Source organism: Ictalurus punctatus, chromosome 5 (genome assembly GCF_001660625.3).
Source record: "Ictalurus punctatus breed USDA103 chromosome 5, Coco_2.0, whole genome shotgun sequence".
NCBI lineage: Eukaryota > Metazoa > Chordata > Actinopteri > Siluriformes > Ictaluridae > Ictalurus > Ictalurus punctatus.
In genome coordinates, this window is record NC_030420.2 from 20,254,467 (window position 1) to 20,274,978 (window position 20,512).

The window sequence follows — 20,512 nt, forward strand, 5'->3', positions numbered from 1 at the left end:
TGGATGCCTATGAGTCTGAAAAGATATTTAAGAAGATCTACAAATGATTTGAAATACATCATTCCACTGTAAGAAAAATCATCTACAATTGGCAGAGTATTAGTCCAGGACTGGCCATCTCAGCAAATTCAGCCCAAGAGCAGACCGTCTGATGCAAAAACAAGTCTCCAAGAACCTCAAAATTTCAATCACAGGATCTGCTAGTAAGTCTTGCAACTGTTGTTGTCAAAGTACATGCTTCTACAATCAGAAAGAAATTGCACAAATTTGACCTGCATGTGAGGCGTGCCAGGAAAAAGCCTTTGCAAGAATACAGTTTGCCAATGAGCATATAATCAAAGACCAGGCCTTTTAGAATGTGCTCTGGACAGATGAATTAAAGTTAGAGTTGTTTGGCCACATAAACAGCAGACATGTTTGGTGCTGCCCAAGACAGATTTTCAGGAAAAGCACCTCATGCCAACTGTGAAGCATGATAGTGGAAATGTTATGGTTTGGGGTTGCTTCGCTGCCTCAGCGACTGGACGGCTTGCATTCGTTGATTCAACTAAGAATTCTGCATCATATCAAAGAGTGCTTGAAGATAATGTTAGGCCATCTGTCAAAAACTTTAAGTTAAACAGAAAGTGGACCTTTCAACAGGATAATGATCCTAAGCACACTATCAAATCCACCAAGGAATGGCTCAAAAACAAGAAATGGAGGTTTGTGGAATGGCCTAGTCAAAGCCAGGATTTGAATCCTATTGATATGTTGTGCGGGGATTTGAAATGGGCAGTACATGCAAGAAAATCCTCAAGAATCTTGCAACTGAAAGAATATTGCACAGAACAGTGGTTAAAAATTTCAGCAAGCCCATGTCAGAGACTGGTGGACAATGATGCAAAACGCCTTCAAGAAGTTATTCTGTTAAACTTTCTGCTTAAAGTACTTACTTTTTCCACAGAAGAATATCACATCTATTGATATTTCTGTTGAATAAATGATTTAAAAAAGCTATTTTCCCTTGTGGTTTTGTTCAAGTATATCAACCTACTATATCAACCTACAACCTATCAACTGTTTCAAAGATGATCAAATGTTTGCTTTTCAAAATAGGTCAAAAAAGCCAACAATTTCCATGGATTGTAGTTTTTTTTTCACATGAATGTGTGTGTGTATATACTGTGTATATATATATATATATATATATATATATATATATATATATATATATATATATATATATATATATATATATATATATATATATATATATATATATATACACAGTACAGCAAAATTCTTTTCTTCGCATAACCCAGCCAGTCAAGGTCAGACATGATACAGCACCCATGGAGCAGAGAGGGTTAAGGACCTGACAGTGGCAGCTGGTGGTGCTGGGGCTTGAACCCCCAATCTTCTGATCAGTAACCCAGAGCCTTTAACATTGGGCCGCTAGAACAGGCAATGGCCTGCTAGCCCTGAGAACTGTCAATCTGTCATAGTGTTAAGATGCAAGCAGCTCAATTGTCTAAGCAGTCAGGGGCAGTCCCACTGAATGGGGGATGTCATCACCCTGACTTATAGGCAGGATGGACACACAGCTCCGGCATGCTAGTCTACAAGGTGCGTCTCCACCTCATGGGCATTACTTACACACAGTGCCTAAATTCTTTAAATGAGTAGGGAGTAGACCTACATGTATCTCTACTTAATTTTGACCATCAAAATAATATGTAAAATGGTTGTGCAATGTGTAGTGTTGCCCCCTCGTAGTATCATGGTCCCCTGTTCAGTCCTAATCTCAGGTTACTATCTGTGTGGAGTTTATGTGTATGTGCTCTTGGGTTTTGTTTTCTCTGGGTTCTTTCACTTTTCTTTCACTTTTCTCACTTTTCTTCTGTTTCAACTCCAAATGACAATATTTCATAGTTTAAGTCAAAAGTTGCATTCTTGAAAATGATCATATGCCATGTCTGCTGATGATGTCAGTAACACTACTGTAGTAACTGTTTCGAACAAGGAAGTGGAAATTTATGCAGTGAGCACAGACGACTGGAGTGATACACACAGTGAAGCATCCCAACCAATCATATTGATGCTTGTTTGGTTGGGGTTAGTTGGTTTTTTTTGGGGGTGGGGGTGGGGTGGGGGGTGTCTTGTAATAGACTAGCATCCAATTTAGAGTAAAATCTTGCCTTGTGATGTGCACTATATTAAAGTGGTTGCTCATGTTGTATGAATGAAAACAATGAATATAAATTAATTTACCATGGCACAAAATGCGAACCTTACAGCAGTTAAAAATTATTTAGCATTCAAAAGGATTTTATGAACATATACATTCATTTATAATAACTTTAAAGCTGCAGTACTGAACGTTTGTCTCTCTGTCCCCATCTCTGTTTGAAACATAAAACTGCAACTTGCGGAATTTTTTTTTTTCTTGGTTTCGACAACAGCTGAATCTCCAGATGTCAGCCATGATTGCGTTTAGATATATCCAGATTAAACCAGCCATCTAGATGACAAGTTTAAATTCTAAGCAACTGCTGTAAGAGCAGTCTACAAAAACTCCACCATCCTCAGCTCCCACATGCAATATAGTAGCGTCTTTCTGCTTACAGATGTGATGTAACCATGAAAGAAGAATGATGTCAGGTGATATTTCTCCTGAAATCTGACTGACATCCCAATTTATAAATCATTATTATAAGCTTACCGTTAGGAATCAGGGTAAGGTAAGGAGACAGTTTAAAACACTGATTTAAAAAAAATTATGTACTTGCTCAATAATTGATTTTTTGTTCATTTAAAAAAAATCGATACTGCAGCTTTAACTGTACCCTTTTATACAGGCGTTTCACTAGTTCTTTGCAATCTGGCAACCTTCACAGGAGACACGCTCCCCTGATCTGGAACAGGGCTCTGACCGTGGTCTTTTTTTCTATTGGCTCGTGAGACGTGAAGAGGAAATGACGCAGGCTTATTAGTGGCGGGAAATATCCACACTAACACTGCCGGGGAGTTTCTTCTCTTGGACTGTTGAATTTTACACCGGCGAGATATTGTGGTTTGTTTAGTATTCAGTTTAGTCACTTGTAGGTTTTTTGTTGCGGATATGCATAAGTGAAAAACTTTGTATTTTAGTAGAAACCCTGTAGTATTTTACCTCTTCCTGTGAGCGCCAGAGTGGTATTATTTACCCGGTTAAATTTGTGTATAAGCTTCCCTTCTGTCTAGTTAAGTAGCCGCTCGATATACAGAGATGAGTTTGTTCAATCTCGAAAGGTTCCGTTATCAGAAAGAGAAGACGGTGGAAAATGTCTCGTCGTCGGTCAGTTCATTCAAACCAGAGCAGCGCAGGCTGGTGAATAAAAGTAGCTCTGAGAAAGAGAATTACCCAGGTAAGGGTTTGCAGAGGCGGTGATGGAGCTCAGTTACACACCGAGCTGTGTAGCTGACTGTTAGCATCCGCGCAGCTGCTGTTCTTCATGATGCCCGTGACCACTTTATTGTGATATTATGTGGAGTAAGCCTTTATTTCTGTCTGTATCCGCAGAGCGCCCAGTGAAACCGGATGGCAGACGAGGAAGAGGAAAAATGCCACGCCATGCCCTGGAGGATGTGTCCTCTGATGATGAGGCCTGTAAGAAGGGAAGGTGAGGTGATGTAACATGCCTCACCAATGTACATAGGCTCGCAGTAAGATCATGTACAATGCGATAAACCTAACACGTGTTTTATAGTAACAACAAGCACAACGTTTATTATGTTATTTCCTCGCCAACCAATTCCTTTGGAAACTTGAACACTAAGTTTTTTCCTAAGAATTTAAGATTCCAGTGACGCAACTAAATGCTAAGCATTTCTTGCATGTCCATGTCACGTGGACCAAAATCACTTCAGTCAGCAGTATAGGGTTTTATTTGTTTACTTACTTACTTATTTATTTGCCTCCTAGGAATTTAAAGGCTTTCACTTCAACACCTGGAAATAGGGCTGCATGATTATGGCCAAAATGATAATCATGATTATTTTGATCAATATTGAGATCATGATTGTTCATTATGATTATTCATTGATTTTAGGGACAACATTTTTTATTGTACTTTCACATTTAATAAACAGACTGCTGCTTTCACCTCCATGTTTTGCTACATTCCTGCTAATGTGCAAATCTTTGCATCAAATTAGACTGGTCCTTAAAGTGCATCATCTCATAGAAGCAAAGTATAAATAAAATTGTAACCAAAAAATAATGTAAGTAAAAATGCCATCAAGCAAATGAAAATATGCAATCCAATATAACAATATGCAACCAAATGAAAACAACTCATGCGAATGCAAAAAAGGCAATAACAGTGTTTACAGGAAGAGAGATGCAGCCAAATCACACAATAGAGTGGTGCAGGGATGATGTCATTTTGTACCGGAACCAGAAGTTAGCATCACACTGGTTCCCTCGACAAAAAAAAAAAAACTAGGTTTTTCACATAGGCTTTTGGATTATTGCAAAAAAATAATCTCTATGGTCAACAGAAATTTACAATACTGACATGTTTTGTCCATCAAGGTAATTTTCACAAATGAACACAACTTTTATGAAGTTTGAAGCTTAAATACAATAGCCAGAAATAAAAAGCTAACCATATGCTATAAACAAACTACACCACAGTCACTCGACTTCACTGTCACCATCACCAAGCTTCCGACAACTTTTCCAAACATTTTCCATAATACAGTAGATGCTGTGGATGAATCTTCATCAAATATTTTTTGGGGGAATTGTGCACAGCACACCTGAACCAGTTTATCTGTGAAGTTTTTTCCTGTTTGGCATGATGTTTAATGTCTCTGACAACCTCTGTAGTCCCATTTAGCAGTTTGTTATTGTCACGATTTCCCCTCATGCAAAGCACTGGAGCTTGCAGCTTGCTCTGAAATCCGAAGCAAAGCTTGCAGCGTGAGTTCCGGGTTTTGGCAAATAAAAATGACGTCATCACTGTGCTACTCTATGGTGATTGGATGTAAGTTTAGGAAGCGCTTGATTTGATATGCAGCGGAGTTTCTATGAGCGGCGAACAAACGTTAATATTGCAGTTGATCATGTTCATGTAATCATGGGCAGTCAAAATCAAGATTGATATTTGATTAATTGTGCAGCCCTACCTGGAAAACCTTGACAGTTCTTAAAATGCTGTGGGGGGGACCAAAGTAAGAGTTTTGACTCTAACTTCAGGAAGTTTATGGAAAACCTTTTTCCCAAAGTAGTGGTGGTATGTAGTTACGGTACACTTAAAGTGAGAAAACAGTTGGGATTTTTAAAATGCTGTTTCTACTGTGCTAAAAACCAAAAGCGTATTTATTCATTCAAAAATATGAAGTGCAATTGATTCATTTGCCTTAACACAAAATCTTAAGCAAAGCTCCTTCACATGAGGCTGTGGTTTCTAAGCAGCTTAAGGCTGTTTTTTTTTTTTTTTTTTTTTTTTAATTTTTATTTATTTATTTATTTATTTATTTATTTAAATAAATTTGTTGTTTTTTTGTTTTTTTTAATGAATTTCATTTAACTTCTCATAGTTTTCTATGTTTTTGCCAGAATGCAGTGCACAGAATCCAGCAGCAGTATGCTTCAGCATTGAGTGTTAAAATTCTTCAAAGACTTCAACAGTGGCTAACAAAATATTTAGTTAAATTAACTTAACGAAAATTAGTCAGTTACAGTCAAAAATTAGTCAATGAAAATCAACCTCCTACACCCCCCCTCCCCTCCACCATATGTCCTACAGAGTTTTTATTATTATTATTATTATTATTTATTTACTTATTTAATTTTTAACTTGGCAGTAATCAAACTTGGGTTTAGAATGTATATAAAATAACAGATTAAGTTGGATATGATCACTGGCATAATTTAAGTATTTTACTTCATTTCCTAGTCTATCAACTGACTACACAGTTTTATACAGAGCTACTGCATGCAGTCAGCTGAATTCAACACATGATTTGAATTTGTCGCTGTAATCTGTTTTGGTAATGGGATTGACAAAATGACTATAAACTTCATTTGTCTTGTACTTGGGCCACTAATGAAAAACAGTGCTGTGTTTTATAACACTTTCTACAGAAATAATTTTGCTAAAACATCAAATGTTTTAATGGCACATGTCCAAAATCAAAAACGGTTTTAACATTGTCTGTTTGAAAGTGACTAAAATGAACTTGTCGTTCAGGGTTCCTACAGTACAATCATCAGCCAGGAATGCCACAGAGTGTGAAAAGCAGAAAAGTCTCGAGATGGAAGAAAAACTGGCCAAGCTTCTGGAAATGTTCCCTCAGAGGAACAGAAGTGAATTGCTGGAGGTAACTATTTTTGTTACTAACTCAGTTTTTGAAGAAAGACATTTTTGTAGCACTTTGTGTTTATAGTATTATTTGTACTTGGTATTACCTGATTCAGTTATGTGATCTACACAAAAATAGGATTTGACAAGGATCTTGGGAGTGGCATGAGGTAGTTACAGTCCAAGTGGTGATGTTATTTGCAAAGAAGTCTTTCCCAGAGTAAGAGAAATACAGATATTCAGTTTCTGCACAGAACTGAAATAAATAATCCATTCTGATGGGTTTCCGGCATACTTATGCTGGGAAGAGAAGCCATCATCCTTAATCACATCCCTGTTTTACTAGTAAGACCTTAGCATCAACAAGTTGCTCATCAAAGTTTGTCACTTCACCAAAAATTCTTGTTGTTCTGTTGAAATGTGGGTTGTAGGAGGCAAAAGATTAATTTCAGGTGTGCTGCACAAATGTGTTACCTGTAGAAGTATGAGAGGGAAAATGGAAGGAGAGATCCATCTTGCCTGCTGAAAGACTTCCTGTGGCTCCATTGTTTAGACTTTAGCCTGGACATCAGTGGACATGGTGTGTGCTGCTCTTGTACACAAACAAGTGAACATGATATCCCTGAGGTAATAGAATCTACGCCAACATCCAGCTTTGAGAAGATTGAGATTTGTACACCGTTACGTCCCACTGTTGATTATTTTACTGCAACAGCACAATTTTATTCCTAATAGACCACAAACAAATAGTACCACCACAAGCAACTTGTTTTTAACAAAGCAAAGAATATTGCAACTGTCCTAGGACAAGACTGTAAACTAGTGGTTAGTCTGGAAGTTGTGGGGTTTTTTTTTTTTGTTTTGTTTTGTTTTTCCAGCAGAGCAGTTAATACAGTCATCATGTTTGGTAGGAAAAGGCAGATTGATTCATTGAATGCTGCACAGTCATTGTTAATTTTTCTTGCAAATATAGCCCTTGATCCAACCTAGAAATATTTGCACCCAGCTTTCCTCAGGAGGAATTTCTCCAGTACACTGATTCACTGGCAAATGAAGTGGTATGAACTGGCATAGTTCGCCCTCTAGCGGCAAGGATGGTTAAATGTGTGAATTGCACTACTTGTGGTGGAAAATGACAAATACTTTCTTCTTTTCTACCGAAAGATTGTGCTACTCGGTCAGTTACAACTAGGTTACTGTAGTAGTGTGTTTAACAGCTGTATACCGTTCGAATAAATAAAAGCAATTATGAATCACGAAAGCTTGGGTGTTGATTAAATTAAAATTTGATACATTTTAAACTTTTACATAATTGATGCCCATTTTGTCATGTAGACGCCAACCAATTGTGCAGAGCAGTAAAATCCCAGTCTAATTAAAAAATCAGTTGAAAAATACATAGCCAGTCAGTTTTCAGTTTTTTAACAAAGTTGAAATGGCTAAACAAAAAAAGTAGCATCATTCTTTCCAGTCCAAATGGACAGATGAATTTACATTTGTGGTAGTTACTTTAATGGTAACTAGCATGTAAATGGTAATTTATTTGTGCTCGTACTGCATCTTGTATTGATTCACCATTTGATGAAGCTATCATAGTTGGTTAAATGAAGTCTTTTTCCAAAGAAAAAAAAAAATCATAACTCTTTTTTTTTTTTTTAATTATTATTTTATTTTTTTTGCCTATTATGGCTCTGCCAGTTGAAAAGATTCCTGACCTCTGGTCTGGAGTGTTCTGCTTACCACAGAAATTTGCCAATGTTTAATTTCTTAATGTATTAAACGGCATGCATTTTAACAGTTTCTAGTTAGATTTAATGTTGTGTAACATCCAAGGCACAAGTTCGTTCCTGTACTCACTTATAGCCATGATAAACAGTTGTTCCCTCACCAGCCTGCCTTTCTCTCTCTCTCGCACATCACTTTACAGAAAAACTGGAAAACAAACTCCTCTGTCCTGAAGGCTCTCCTGTGCTGATAATATTCTCAAAAGCACCATGACACAGCGTGTACAACCATGACACCTTCCATAAATATCTCCTAACAAAAATCACATCAGCGATTATAAGTTTTACTTCATAAGTTAAAAACCAACACCTTTTTAAAAATACAAATCTAATCTTATTAGATTATGTGGAGCGACTGTTGTACAAGTCCCTGTGTATGTGGTGTTATTATAGAAACTGTAATATTTGAACAAGCACGTTAATATTAACTTATTGTTCATGTTACAGCCGGAACTACTTTCAGAGCCGTGCTGTTCTAGGAAAATAATGCACACCTTCTGACCAATCAGGTTTGATTATTCAGTCATGCTGTGATGTAACTGGTGTTTATTGTAGTTTCTGGCAGCATGAATGCAACTAAATTTTGAAGATTCAAACTTTTTTCAGTTTAAAACTTCTGTATCATTTTATTACAGCTAAGCTGGACTTGTTGCAATGGCCCAGGACTAGACAGTTCTAGCATTCAGTTTGCAGATTTGGAACAGTGACATGACTGTTAATCTTTGTGCAACATTGTTTGCGGTTTCACAGCTGATTGAGAGTACCAGCACGCTGGAGGGAGCTGTAGCATGTTGTTTGGTGGCCTACAAAGATAAAGGTATACCTTTTAATATATTAATTAGGTCAGAATTTACATCAGCTGACTCTGACATTGGTTACAGCTGGCTGATTGTAAATTCTGATCTAATTCATACATTCTTCATGTAACAGTGTTGAAGTAGACTGACAAAAATACAAAAAATATTAATGTAATGCTGATGATATGGCTGGGGTTACTGATATCTGACAGATTTATCCAAGACAAAAGGTGGAGCAACACACAGTGATGATGATGAGACGCAGCCAAAGAAGCGGCGGAAAACCGTGGTAAGCTTTGTTTAAATTCTTTTTTGGGGTGGTGATTTTTTTTTTTAATGAATAAATAAAAAACTGAGATCTGTGGATGTGTGCTCTGACTCTGTTTTTGTTTAGGAGCCAGATTCTGAGCCAGGGTCTGAAGAGGAGAACCATGAGCCAAGCAAAGAAAAGCAAGATGCTTTGGTGCACAAACTGAAAAAGAAATTTCCCAAAATGGACAAAGTGGTAGGTTAAAATTGTTGCTTCAGAAGGCAATGGAAAAGTCTGTGCTTGTGCATGAGCTGTGTATGATGAGTGGTGTTTTACAGGTACTGAGAGAAGTTCTGAGAGAGCATGAGTGGGATTTTGAAAATGCCTTGGGATCATTGCTCATGTTTTCATCAGAATCAGGTGAGGTTAAAATATTTCTGGACTATGTCGGTTGAGTGTTACGATGCAAAAAAAAATTCAAAATGTGAATCAAAACAACATGGCAGTGTCCTGATGCAATATTTTTTTGATTCTGCAAAAATTCGCATTGCCTGAATGTGTCTTAGGTACATTTTATTAAAAACATTCAGCATTATAAAAGTACAATATTTGAGACTAGAATGACACTGTAGCCTCTCCGGATCCAAGATATCCAGGACGTTACTTTTTCATAAGAGCAAGTGTGGGCTTAAGTAATTTTATTACACCTCAAGTAATAAGCAGTATTTTATGATGAATATCCTACTATGCAGTACTTTGAGTGTTTGATACCCAGAAGTTTCAAAATGAAAGCCTTGTGTCAAACAATATATTTCAATGTGCCATTGTCACAGGCTTAAAATGTTGGTTCTTGGGTTAGCCTCAGAATTATTGACACACAATTAAAATTGCAAGCATTGATATGTGAAAAGTTTTTTTCTTTCTCTTTTTTTTTTTTTTTTTTTTAATGCCTGTAGACTCTAACCCTAAAGAGATCGAGAAGATGTCAAAACCTTCAAGTAATTCAAAACCATCGAAGAGCAGGAAGGAGAGCAGTGAAGATGGGAAGCAAAAGCCAAATTCTTCAAGTAATTCAAAACCATCGAAGAGCAGGAACGAGAGCAGTGAAGATGGGAAGCAAAAGCCAAATTCTTCAAGTAATTCAAAACCATCGAAGAGCAGGCAAGAGAGCAGTGGAGATGGGAAGCAAAAGCCAAATTCAAGTCTGACAAGATGGCTATCAGCTGTATCAAGTAAATCTCCTTCAAGAAAACAGTCCCCCTCTAATAAATCAACCTCAAGAGGAAGCACGACAGTCGGTCATAAGCCTGAGAGAGCAAAAGCCGATAAGTTAAAGCCAGAACAATACAAAGACTCTGATGACTCAGAACTGGATAGTGAGGCCGAGGATGTTTCCGACGAATTTGACTCTGACAGTGAAGACGATAGCTTTGATCCCAGGGTCCAGGAGCAGATATTGCAATTTCTCCAGGAGGCATCATTGGATGAACTGAGTTTGATATCTGGCTGCTCGTTGAAAAAAGCCCAGAAGATTATTTCACTGAGACCATTCAACAGATGGAAAGATGTGGTAAGGGTTTTTGCAAGAAGTGCTTCTATAAGAGATTGTGTTGCCTGACCTATTGCCTGAAACTCAAATGTACTCCATTTCATGAGGAAAAGCTGAACTATATGCATTTGACAGTCGGTATTCTTTACTTGGGTGAATTTGTTGCTATTTTCCCCCCCAGAACGAGCAGTTCTATAAGGATAATGGTTTGTCTATGGAGTTGGTGCATGGCTGTAGAAGTGTGCTGAAGAAAAGACAAGTACTGAAGCAGCTCATGAACAAGTGCGAAAGCATAGCCAGGAAGATGACCAAAGACATAACAAAGGTCATTGAAAACGGCATGGGCTCCATGAAACAGCCCATCACCCTCAACAGCAAGTGAGCTATTATATTTACTACTTACCTCCTTGTGAAAATATCATATTAAATTTGATTTGAATTTTGTCTCCTATGCATGCAGTAGACTGGGGTCACTAATTAATAGTAAAATTGGATTTCCAGGATTTCTGCAATAAACCCTGATACATATGTAGAGAATTATATAATCAATTAAAAAGGTTCCAACACTGAGCTGTATTACGAGTAAGTAGTGAGCAGTTAATACTATAATTGTGCACGTTGGTTTTCAAACCTCCTACATGACTACAGACTTAAAATGAAACACCCTGTGCGTAATGATTAAGTGTGAATGTTTCATGTATTAAGGCATAATCAGTTGCCGACTTGTAGAAAAATAAATAAATAAAATAAAAAATTCTAACCATCCACAACATGATGCATTGCATCAAAGTTTCTCTCAGTAGTAGATTTATCGCAGATACTTTATTGTTGAATGTAATATGAAATCATTTTAGTTTGTGTGTAATTAATTACTTTTGCATTCACTCAGGTTGAAATTACAGCCATATCAGCTGATAGGTTTGAAGTGGCTTATCCTCTTACACCAGCACAATCTCAGTGGGATCTTGGCTGATGAGATGGTGAGTTTGAGTTTACTATAGTTTATAATTTCATGCAAGTATAAACTAGTTATCCAAGTCCATTGAGTGTTTAATTGACATAATGTTAAATTTAAAGTCTCTATTGGGTTTGCTAAAATTAGAACTGAAGACCATTGGGGATGAAAGTTACATCGTGCTACTTGTTGAGAGTTTGAACAATACTTTAAGTGTACAAGTTGTGCGGATTGTTTTGTTTTTTGTTTTGAAAACTGGGAAATTGTTCTGTTGAATCACATGTCTCAAGTGTTCAGGCAATAATTAAAAAAAGCCCTGTATTATATGCTAATATTTTTTTTTCCATTTCAGGGCTTAGGAAAAACAATTCAGGCAATTTCGTTTTTGGCTTACCTTCATCAGAAAGGGATTAAAGGCCCTCACCTCATCACTGTACCCTCTTCCACAGTGGGTAAGACCAATATATTGTTAGTTAAGCACACGATTGGCATTCATTTCTTTTCTATGCACATGCGTGACAGTGCTGATTTTCTCAGCTTATTGTAAATTAGTTATGATATTAATGCAACAAAGCTGAATAATTGACTTGAGTCCTCAGACCAATCAATTGGTGCTCGTGGCACATTTTTTCATTCCCCTTCTCACAACCAGCAAGTTCCTACCAACACTTAGTTCCTATATACTGCATGACTTGGAAAAAATACAAGATAACACTAAGTTTTTAATCTTATCCTGTCATACAGCCTTTAATTAAATATGTATAGACATTACAAATTAAAAATAACTCTTGCCCAAGAATAGCAGTGATCATTAGAGAGTGTATAGCTTGGCAAGTTAGTTTGTGCTACTAATCTGCTAATAAGAAGCCTGGCACTTATGTACAGTCGTGTGAAAAAAGTACACCCTATGGAAATCATTGGCGTTTTGACATATTTGGACAAGCAAACCTTTGATTATCTTTGAAACAGGGCCTATTAATAAAGTTGATATACTTGAACAAAACCACAAGGAAAATTAGCTTTTTGAATCATTTATTCAACAGAAATCTTGAAAGATGGGAGATTCTTCTGTGCAAAAATTAAATACACCCTTGGCCTCAGAAGCTAGTATTGCCCCTTTTAGCAGAAATAACTTATTGTAGGTATTTTGCACAATTGTCCACCATTCTCTTGGGGGGGGGGGGGGGTTGGAGGTCATCAGATTTTAGCACTTTTTCACAAGTACATTATAAAGGCAAATAAATCATATATTGTAGTAAACTGTGAGCTGTACATTTCAGAGCGACAATAATGCTGCCTACAAGTGACAAAAATACTAATAAAATAATGTGACTCGATAACATGCTAACATTTTTCGGCCCAATTACAGAGGTCCCAAACTAATGAACTGTGGCTCTGGTTTAAAAAAAAATATATATATATATATATATATATATATATATATATATATATATATATATATATATATATATATATATAGCAAGGCATCTCGCAGCTGTAACAGAATTGTATGGTGTTATTTGTCCATCTTGTGCTGCCTTAAAGCAAATTTATTAGCTTGCATGCAATAGCTGTATATCAGCACTTTTGAAGTAAACATTGTCTCTCCCCGAAGACAACTGGGTAAGGGAGCTAGAGCTGTGGTGTCCCAGCCTGAAAGTCATCGTCTATTATGGTGAGTGAATTACTCTCATTCTGGTGCTTTTAATAAGCAATACAACTAGACGCTGCTTCCAAAAGGCCTTGTATTTCACAGTGGTGTTTAATATCAGCTATTAGCACTGTTTCACATTTACATCTTGTCTAATGCACACCATGTAGGCTCTGTAGAGGACCGTAAATACCTCCGTCATGATATTCTCAACAACCAAGTGGAATTCAATGTCATAGTGTCTACGTAAGTTTGGGGAATAAATTGTAATCACATCACCTTTAATAGACACTATTTGTGACATTAGTATTGTTGAGGAAATGTCTGTCTGGATTTACTTCTGTGTAAAGTGCTGTTTGTTTTGTTTTTTCTCTCCCCAGATATAATTTAACAATAGGCAATGAAAGTGACCGCAGCCTTTTCCGCAAGTTGAAGCTGCAGTGTGCTGTGTTTGATGAGGGTCACATGTTGAAGAACATGAACTCACTACGCTACTGCCATCTTATGACCATTAATGTTAGTACAGTTTGATATTGCATAATGAATTGACATGACTTGAGTTAAATATTTTTCTTCATCAGCATTTAAATTTTAGTTAGAGATAGTTTGATATGTGTAGACCTTTCTTGCATATTCTGTTATTTGATTTTTGTTTTTGTTTAGTTTTTTTTTTTGTGTATCTTCTCTAGGCTGAACAGAGATTGTTGCTCACTGGAACACCTTTACAAAACAACCTATTGGAACTCATATCTCTGCTCAACTTTATTATGCCCTCCATGTTCTCTAGCAGCACTTCACAGATTTCCAAGATGTTCTCTACGGTAGGGGAATTGGGAGAGGGTTTATTACTGGGTTTAGCAAATCAGTTTTAGAAAATCAGAAATCTGTCTCATGGTAATGAAGGCCTTTTGGCTCTTTTTGAGCGAGAAGACATTTACTCCATGTGAGCGGCATCGAAACTGCAACTTTCTTGTTAACGGTAATGGAATAGGGATCTGAAGACAACCAGCACATTTTTGGGTTGAAGCAATTAGGATCTGAAAACTACCGATTCATTTAGATTAGTGGTTCTCAACAGAGGGGTGTGGAGAGATCGGAAGGGGGAGACGCAAATTGTTTTCAAGAAAAAAAAAAAACACTGACTGCCTCATTTGGGTACTCCTGTATTTTATTGCTTTTCAAATAGAATGTGCATAAATGCCAAAACCCTGCGTTCCCGCTCCCTCTGCAATTTCTTTTTGCTGAGGAGAGGCAGAGCTTAGCCTTCCTTTTATCTAGCTGTCACTTCAGACCAGTGCTGTCAACTTAGTGACTTTTCAGACCCCTTTAGCAACTGAATGTCGCCGGTACTGTCCTGCAAGCGTGCGGTCTTGCTTTCCTGCTGCACTCGTACCTCTCTCTGCGTCTGTTCTTTTCAGTGAGTGGCCGAGAGCCGGCGAAGCACATCCCGGTGATCACACAGCAGCTGACAGACGTGAATGTAAAAAGAAGCAAGCGCAGGTGTCCCACTGATTGATTTAACAATGTCATGGATAACGAGACGCGTCCTCCTTCAAAATTTACATCATTCATATGCGAATGTTTTTTAGAATGCAAGATGAATGTAATGTAACATGTTTTACATGTAAAATAGTACACATTATTACAGCCTAGTTCTCTTGTTCAAAGTAGTTGTGTTCAGAAACATTTTTTGATCATTCATGTTCCATATGTGTCTGTTATAGTTTAGTTATATTAAATTTAATAAATTTTATGAAAAGTAATTTTAAAAGTTACAAAAGCATAAAAGATTTATCTATCAAAACAGATTATGGATTAGGTTATATTAAGATATAAAATCTATCTTTAACCATCCTGATGCCCTACCTCTGGATGGAGCTCTCCTCAACTTGAGGCTACATTCTGCCACAAGTCGAACCCAAGCAGTGCAGCCTGGAGATTGCTTAGGATGGTACCGCTTGAAGTACCATGGAAATGGTTTTGGACCTCAATTCCACTTGGACATTCTCGCTGTGGTTGCTGGGATTATGGTTGCTGCTATGGCCTTAGGACTGCAATTACCACATATAATTTTGCACTCAAGTCTCCTTTAGTGAACAGTGGACTAGTTCGACAAACGGACTTCATATAAAAGCCATAATTAACTTTTACTTTTTTACTTGCACACCAGCTGTTGTTACTCAGAGGAGGATGGGTTCCCATCTGAGTCTGGTTCCTCTCAAGGTTTCTTGCTCATGTCATGGGGGGTGCTTTAGTTACAAAGGTTGAACCTCTGATTTAGATGATTAAAGGAGGAACGACTAATGTATTAAATGCATGTTGTTTTTTTGTTTGTTTGGTGGTTTTTTTTTTTGTTTTGTTTTTTTTGGCTGTTTTCCCTGTTTGTTGGCCTTTGTGTGTACTAATGTGCTACTTTGATTAATTAAGTAGTTCAGTCATGCACAATGTTAATCATGTCACTGTCTGTTAGAAATCATCAGAAGAGGAAAGTAGTTTCCATAAAGACCGAATTGCCCAAGCCAAGCTCATCATGAAGCCCTTCATCTTGAGACGAGTCAAGAGTGAGGTAATGACTGCTAAAAACTGAGTTTAAGATAATAATCTGCTGTTGCCAACACTTAAAGCATTTGAACGTTTAATAAGTAATCTATGTAATACCGTAGGTGCTGAAAGAACTACCACCCAAGGTGGAGAAGATTGAAATGTGTCCCATGAGTGATGCTCAGCAGCAACTCTATGATGGTCTCTTCAGTAGGCTCAAGAACACTGCTAATGGAGAGAGTATGTGTAACACAAAATGTGCATATTTTACATAAACATCAACACAAAGTACTTACTCGTATGCTATAAAATAGCTCATAGTTAACGTAATAATCAGTTATCTGTCTGGTCCAAACCAGCACAAAGAAAATAAACTATCAAAGAATATAAATAAACATACCTGCATCTGTGTGTTTTCAGAGCAAGAGCTCAGTAATGTGATGATGCAGCTAAGAAAGATGGCCAATCATCCACTGTTGCACCGGCAGTACTATACCACAGAGAAGCTTGCAGCCATGAGCCGAGCCATGCTGAAGGTTAGCACCTGGTGATTGGATTGGTTAGTGGTATTTGAATAGTGTAAAACTATGCTTATTGTATACTTGTGCTTATTTATTTCTTTAATTTTAAATAACCATTTAGGACTAACTTCATAGTGCAATTAGTAATAATTGTGTGAAAAAATAAGTACACCCTATGGAAATAGTGCATTTGACACATTTGGACAAGCACACATTTGATCATCTGTGAAACAGTGCCTATTAATAAGTTGATGTACTTGAACAAAACCACAAAGGAAATTTGATTTTTAGATCATTTATTCAACAGGAATATCAATAGATATGATATTCTTCTGTGGAAAAAGTAAGAATACCCTCTGCCTCAGAAGTTAGTATTGCTTCCTTAAGCAGAAATACTGTCTTGTAGGCATTGTGCATAATTGTCTGAGGCAGGGGAAACAACCCCAAACCTTAACATTTCCACCACAGTGCTTCACAGTTGCTATGAGGTGCTTCTCCTGAAAAGCTGACTTTGGTCTATGCAAAGGTTTCTTCCTGGCATGCTTCCCATGCAGGTAAAATTTTTGCTATCTCTTCCAGATTGTAGATGCATACACTTTGACACAAACAGTTGCAAGGCTTACTAGCAGATCCTGTGATGAAATTTTGGGATTCTTGGATTTCTTTTTGCATTAAACGGCCTGCTCATGGGCTGAATTTGCGGGGACAGTCAGTCCTGTACAAATTGGTAGTCGTTTGAAATCTGTGTCATTTGTAAGTGATTTTTCTTACAGTGGAATGATGTATTTCAGATAATTTGCAGATCTTTTTAAATTCCTTGCCAGACTCCTAGCATACACAACCTTTTTTCTGAAGGCCTTACAGAGCTCTTTATACAGTGCATCTGGAAAGTATTCACAGCGCTTCACTTTTCCCACGTTTTATGTTACAGCCTTATTCCAAAATGGATTAAATTCATTATTTTCCTCAACATTCTACAAACAATACCCCATAATGAAAACATAAAAGAAGTTTGTTTGAAATCTTTGCAAATTTATTAAAAATAGACAAAAAATCACATTTACAGAAGTATTCACAGCCTTTGCCATGACACTCAGAGAGTGTCCTTGAGATGTTTCTACAATTTGATTGGAGTCCACCTGTGGTAAATTCAGTTGATTGGACATGATTTGGAAAGGCACACACCTGTCTATATAAAAGGTCCCACAGTTAACAATGGATGTCAGAGCACAAACCAAACCATGAAGTCCAAGGAATTGTCTGTAGACTTCCGAGACAGGATTGTATCGAGGCACAGATCTGGGGAAGGGTACAGAAACATTTCTGCAGCATTGAAGGTCCCAATGAGCACTGTGGCCTCCATCATCCGTAAATGGAAGAAGTTTGGAACCAGCAAGACTCTTCTAGAGCTGGCCACCCGGCCAAACTGAGCGATCGGGGGAGAAGGCCTCAGTCATGAATTTAATCCTTTTTAGAATAAGGCTGTAACATAACAAAATGTGGGAAACGTGAAGCTCTGTGAATACTTTCCGGGTGCACTGTATCTTGGCATGATGAGACACCTCAATAATAAATGGAAGACCAGACACTAGATATGAGAGGGGTGTAAACAAGACAGGTTCCACCTGCACTCCCTAAGCAGGTTTTAATCACTGGCACCCAATCTTGAACATCTGATTCTCATTTTATGGATTTGAAGTTGTGATAAATGTAGGGGTGTACTTACTTTTTCCACATGACTGATTTTGCTTTGCTTGTTAATTTAAATTGTGTCCTTTGGTAGTATATCAACTTCTATTAATGTTTCAAAGTGGATCAAATGTTTGCCTGTCCAAATATGTTGTATGGGGTTTTTTATTTATTATTATTAATTTTTTTTATTATTATTATTTTTGAACGTTTCCATGGGGTCTACTTGTTTTTTCACATGACTCTAGCCGTTTAAATTAATGGCAACACAATGCTAAACTTTTTAAGGCTTGGAAGACCTTGATTCAGCTGTGTGTGTGTGTGTGTGTGTGTGTGTGGTGTTTTTGTTTTTTTTTTTTGTTTTTAAATTTTGAGTCACATTCTTTTATAGGAACCAACACATTTTGATGCAGACCCTGCACTAATTCAGGAAGACATGGAGGTGATGTCAGACTTTGAGCTGCATAACCTTTGTAAGGAATACAGCTCCATCTCCAGGTTTCAGCTGGAAAAAAATCTCCTTCTGGACTCTGGAAAATTTTCCCTGCTTACAAAGTTATTAGCCAAGCTCAAGGAGAAGGTAATGAATGGTATTGGAATTTAATTGAGGTCCTCCTGATTTGTAGACTATATTTCATTTTAACTGTCCACTCTGAGATGTGACTTTTGTTCTGCTTAGGGTGACCGAGCAGTGCTCTTTAGCCAGTTCACCATGGTTCTAGACATTGTAGAGATTTTGCTGAAACACCTTGGTCACCAGTATGTTCGGCTGGATGGCTCCACACCTATGGCAGAAAGGTTAGCATATCACTATGGTGTGCAAATTCTTCTTTCTCCTCACAATGTAATTTTTGACATCTTTCCTCTTTTTTGGGGTTTAGAATTGGCCTCATAGACAAATACAACACAGACCCTGAAATATTTGTCTTCCTTCTGTCAACTCGTGCTGGTGGCCAAGGGATCAACCTTGCCTCTGCTAATGTAGTGATCCTTCATGATATTGACTGCAATCCTTTCAATGATAAACAAGCAGAGGACCGCTGTCATCGAATGGGGCAGAGCAGGTTAGTAGAGTATCAATTACTTGCTGTAATAGTTGTTTCTGACCTTGTTTAAGACTCACTATCCCTTGATAAATGCTGTAAGTACTCATGATTGAGGCAAATGCAAATGAGAATTGTTCTTAATTCAGGAAAACAGAAGTAAATGTAAAAATTTTACCATGTGTGAGGTTTTTCCAGGTTGCCACACAAAAATATCAGGAATGTTTAGAGCACTCTGTATTGATGATGCACTGTTGCCTATTTATAGGACTGTGCAGGTTATAAAACTGATTAGTAAAGATTCCATAGAGGCCTGCATGCTTCGTTTAGGGCAGGAGAAACTCAAACTTGAACAAGACATGACTACTGATGATGGTGAGTGCAAGCCACCCTGCGCAAACCTTTACCACTTGTTTCAGTGTATAGCAGAAATGAAGATTCTTTGTTTTTCTTCCAGGTGAAGAAGGCTCCATGTCAGAGGATGTGGCTGAGCTGTTGAAGGTATCACTGGGCCTTTGACCTAAAAGTGGTTAGTATAGATACACGCAACATGGCTAAATGACTATTATTCTTATGAATGTGCACTTGCTAGCCATAGGTGGTAACAAGTAGGTCACTTCATGTCTGACTGAAAAAAAATACTCACTTCATACTTCACTTAGTGTTTACTTGGGTACTGTTCATCATATCCTCATTTTGACTCGGGTTGAAAGTCTAGCACTGCCTAGGAGAATCCAATTTCAGGTTTAAGATCGCAATGCTTGTGCTAATAGCTTATTAGTTTCTTTTTTTTTTCTTTTTTTAAAATACTATTGTTGTAGTTGTCTGTGTTGTATTATATATTGTTGTATATGTTCCTGTCAAATAAAGATGTTTTTATAGTCTATTTAACTTGCTTCTTTGGTTAAGAACCAAGTCTAAAGTTATGTAGTTGGATAACAGTTGCCCTGTACATAAGGGTGGCCATTGAGTGGGAACAATGGAAAAGGGAAGCCAAGATGTTTTGAGTGCTCTAGTGGCTGGTTTCAGTGCAACCCTGCCAAATCCCATGTAAGTGAATGATTTAAACTTGCATTTCTGCAGTTATTTTTGGGAATAGTGTGTTTTTTTTGTTTGTTTTTTTTTATTTTTTTTATATACACAAGTTGAGCTCGATATCTTCCCCCCCAATATTTTTCCTTATGCATAATGCATTTTATAGGAGTTATTTTATGATTAAAAGTTTTGCATTAAGCCATATGAACATGCACGTTATTCTAGCATGCTCAAAAATCTCTTGACAGTTTTGGAACAAAACCATGTCTTATTCCTCACTTTCATTGTGCTGATATTCCCAAGCAATATAAACCAAGGCAGCAGACACTAGCAAAATTTAACAATTTACTATTGATTGTATGACC

General features: G+C 37.3%; 1 protein-coding gene and 1 long non-coding RNA gene across 3 annotated transcripts in view; one reads left to right on the top strand and one right to left on the bottom strand.

The window, feature by feature from the left end:
- The window catches only part of LOC128632852 (uncharacterized), a 16,383-nt gene extending 12,801 nt beyond the window's left edge, over positions 1–3,582 (bottom strand). Inside the window, exon 1 of the long non-coding RNA XR_008396460.1 lies at positions 3,386–3,582. This is a non-coding gene — a long non-coding RNA (uncharacterized LOC128632852). The remainder of the gene's footprint in view (positions 1–3,385) is intronic.
- On the top strand, positions 2,962–19,998 carry smarcad1a (SWI/SNF-related, matrix-associated actin-dependent regulator of chromatin, subfamily a, containing DEAD/H box 1 a). Of its 2 annotated transcripts, XM_053680296.1 has the most exons (24): positions 2,962–3,389; positions 3,545–3,644; positions 6,222–6,351; positions 6,813–6,959; positions 8,867–8,933; positions 9,126–9,202; positions 9,308–9,418; positions 9,502–9,583; positions 10,120–10,733; positions 10,894–11,090; positions 11,602–11,692; positions 12,020–12,119; positions 13,283–13,342; positions 13,489–13,564; positions 13,699–13,834; positions 14,008–14,139; positions 15,789–15,884; positions 15,982–16,099; positions 16,280–16,395; positions 18,461–18,649; positions 18,749–18,867; positions 18,951–19,133; positions 19,381–19,487; positions 19,570–19,998. In XM_053680296.1, exons 1-24 carry the CDS (start codon positions 3,251–3,253, stop codon positions 19,629–19,631), a joined length of 3,249 nt encoding a protein of 1,082 aa, XP_053536271.1. In that variant the 5' UTR covers positions 2,962–3,250; the 3' UTR covers positions 19,632–19,998. The 2 variants fall into 2 exon arrangements, with proteins under 2 accessions (XP_053536271.1, XP_017324361.1); XM_017468872.3 differs by lacking the exon at positions 6,813–6,959.
- The last annotated feature ends 514 nt before the right edge of the window (positions 19,999–20,512 follow it).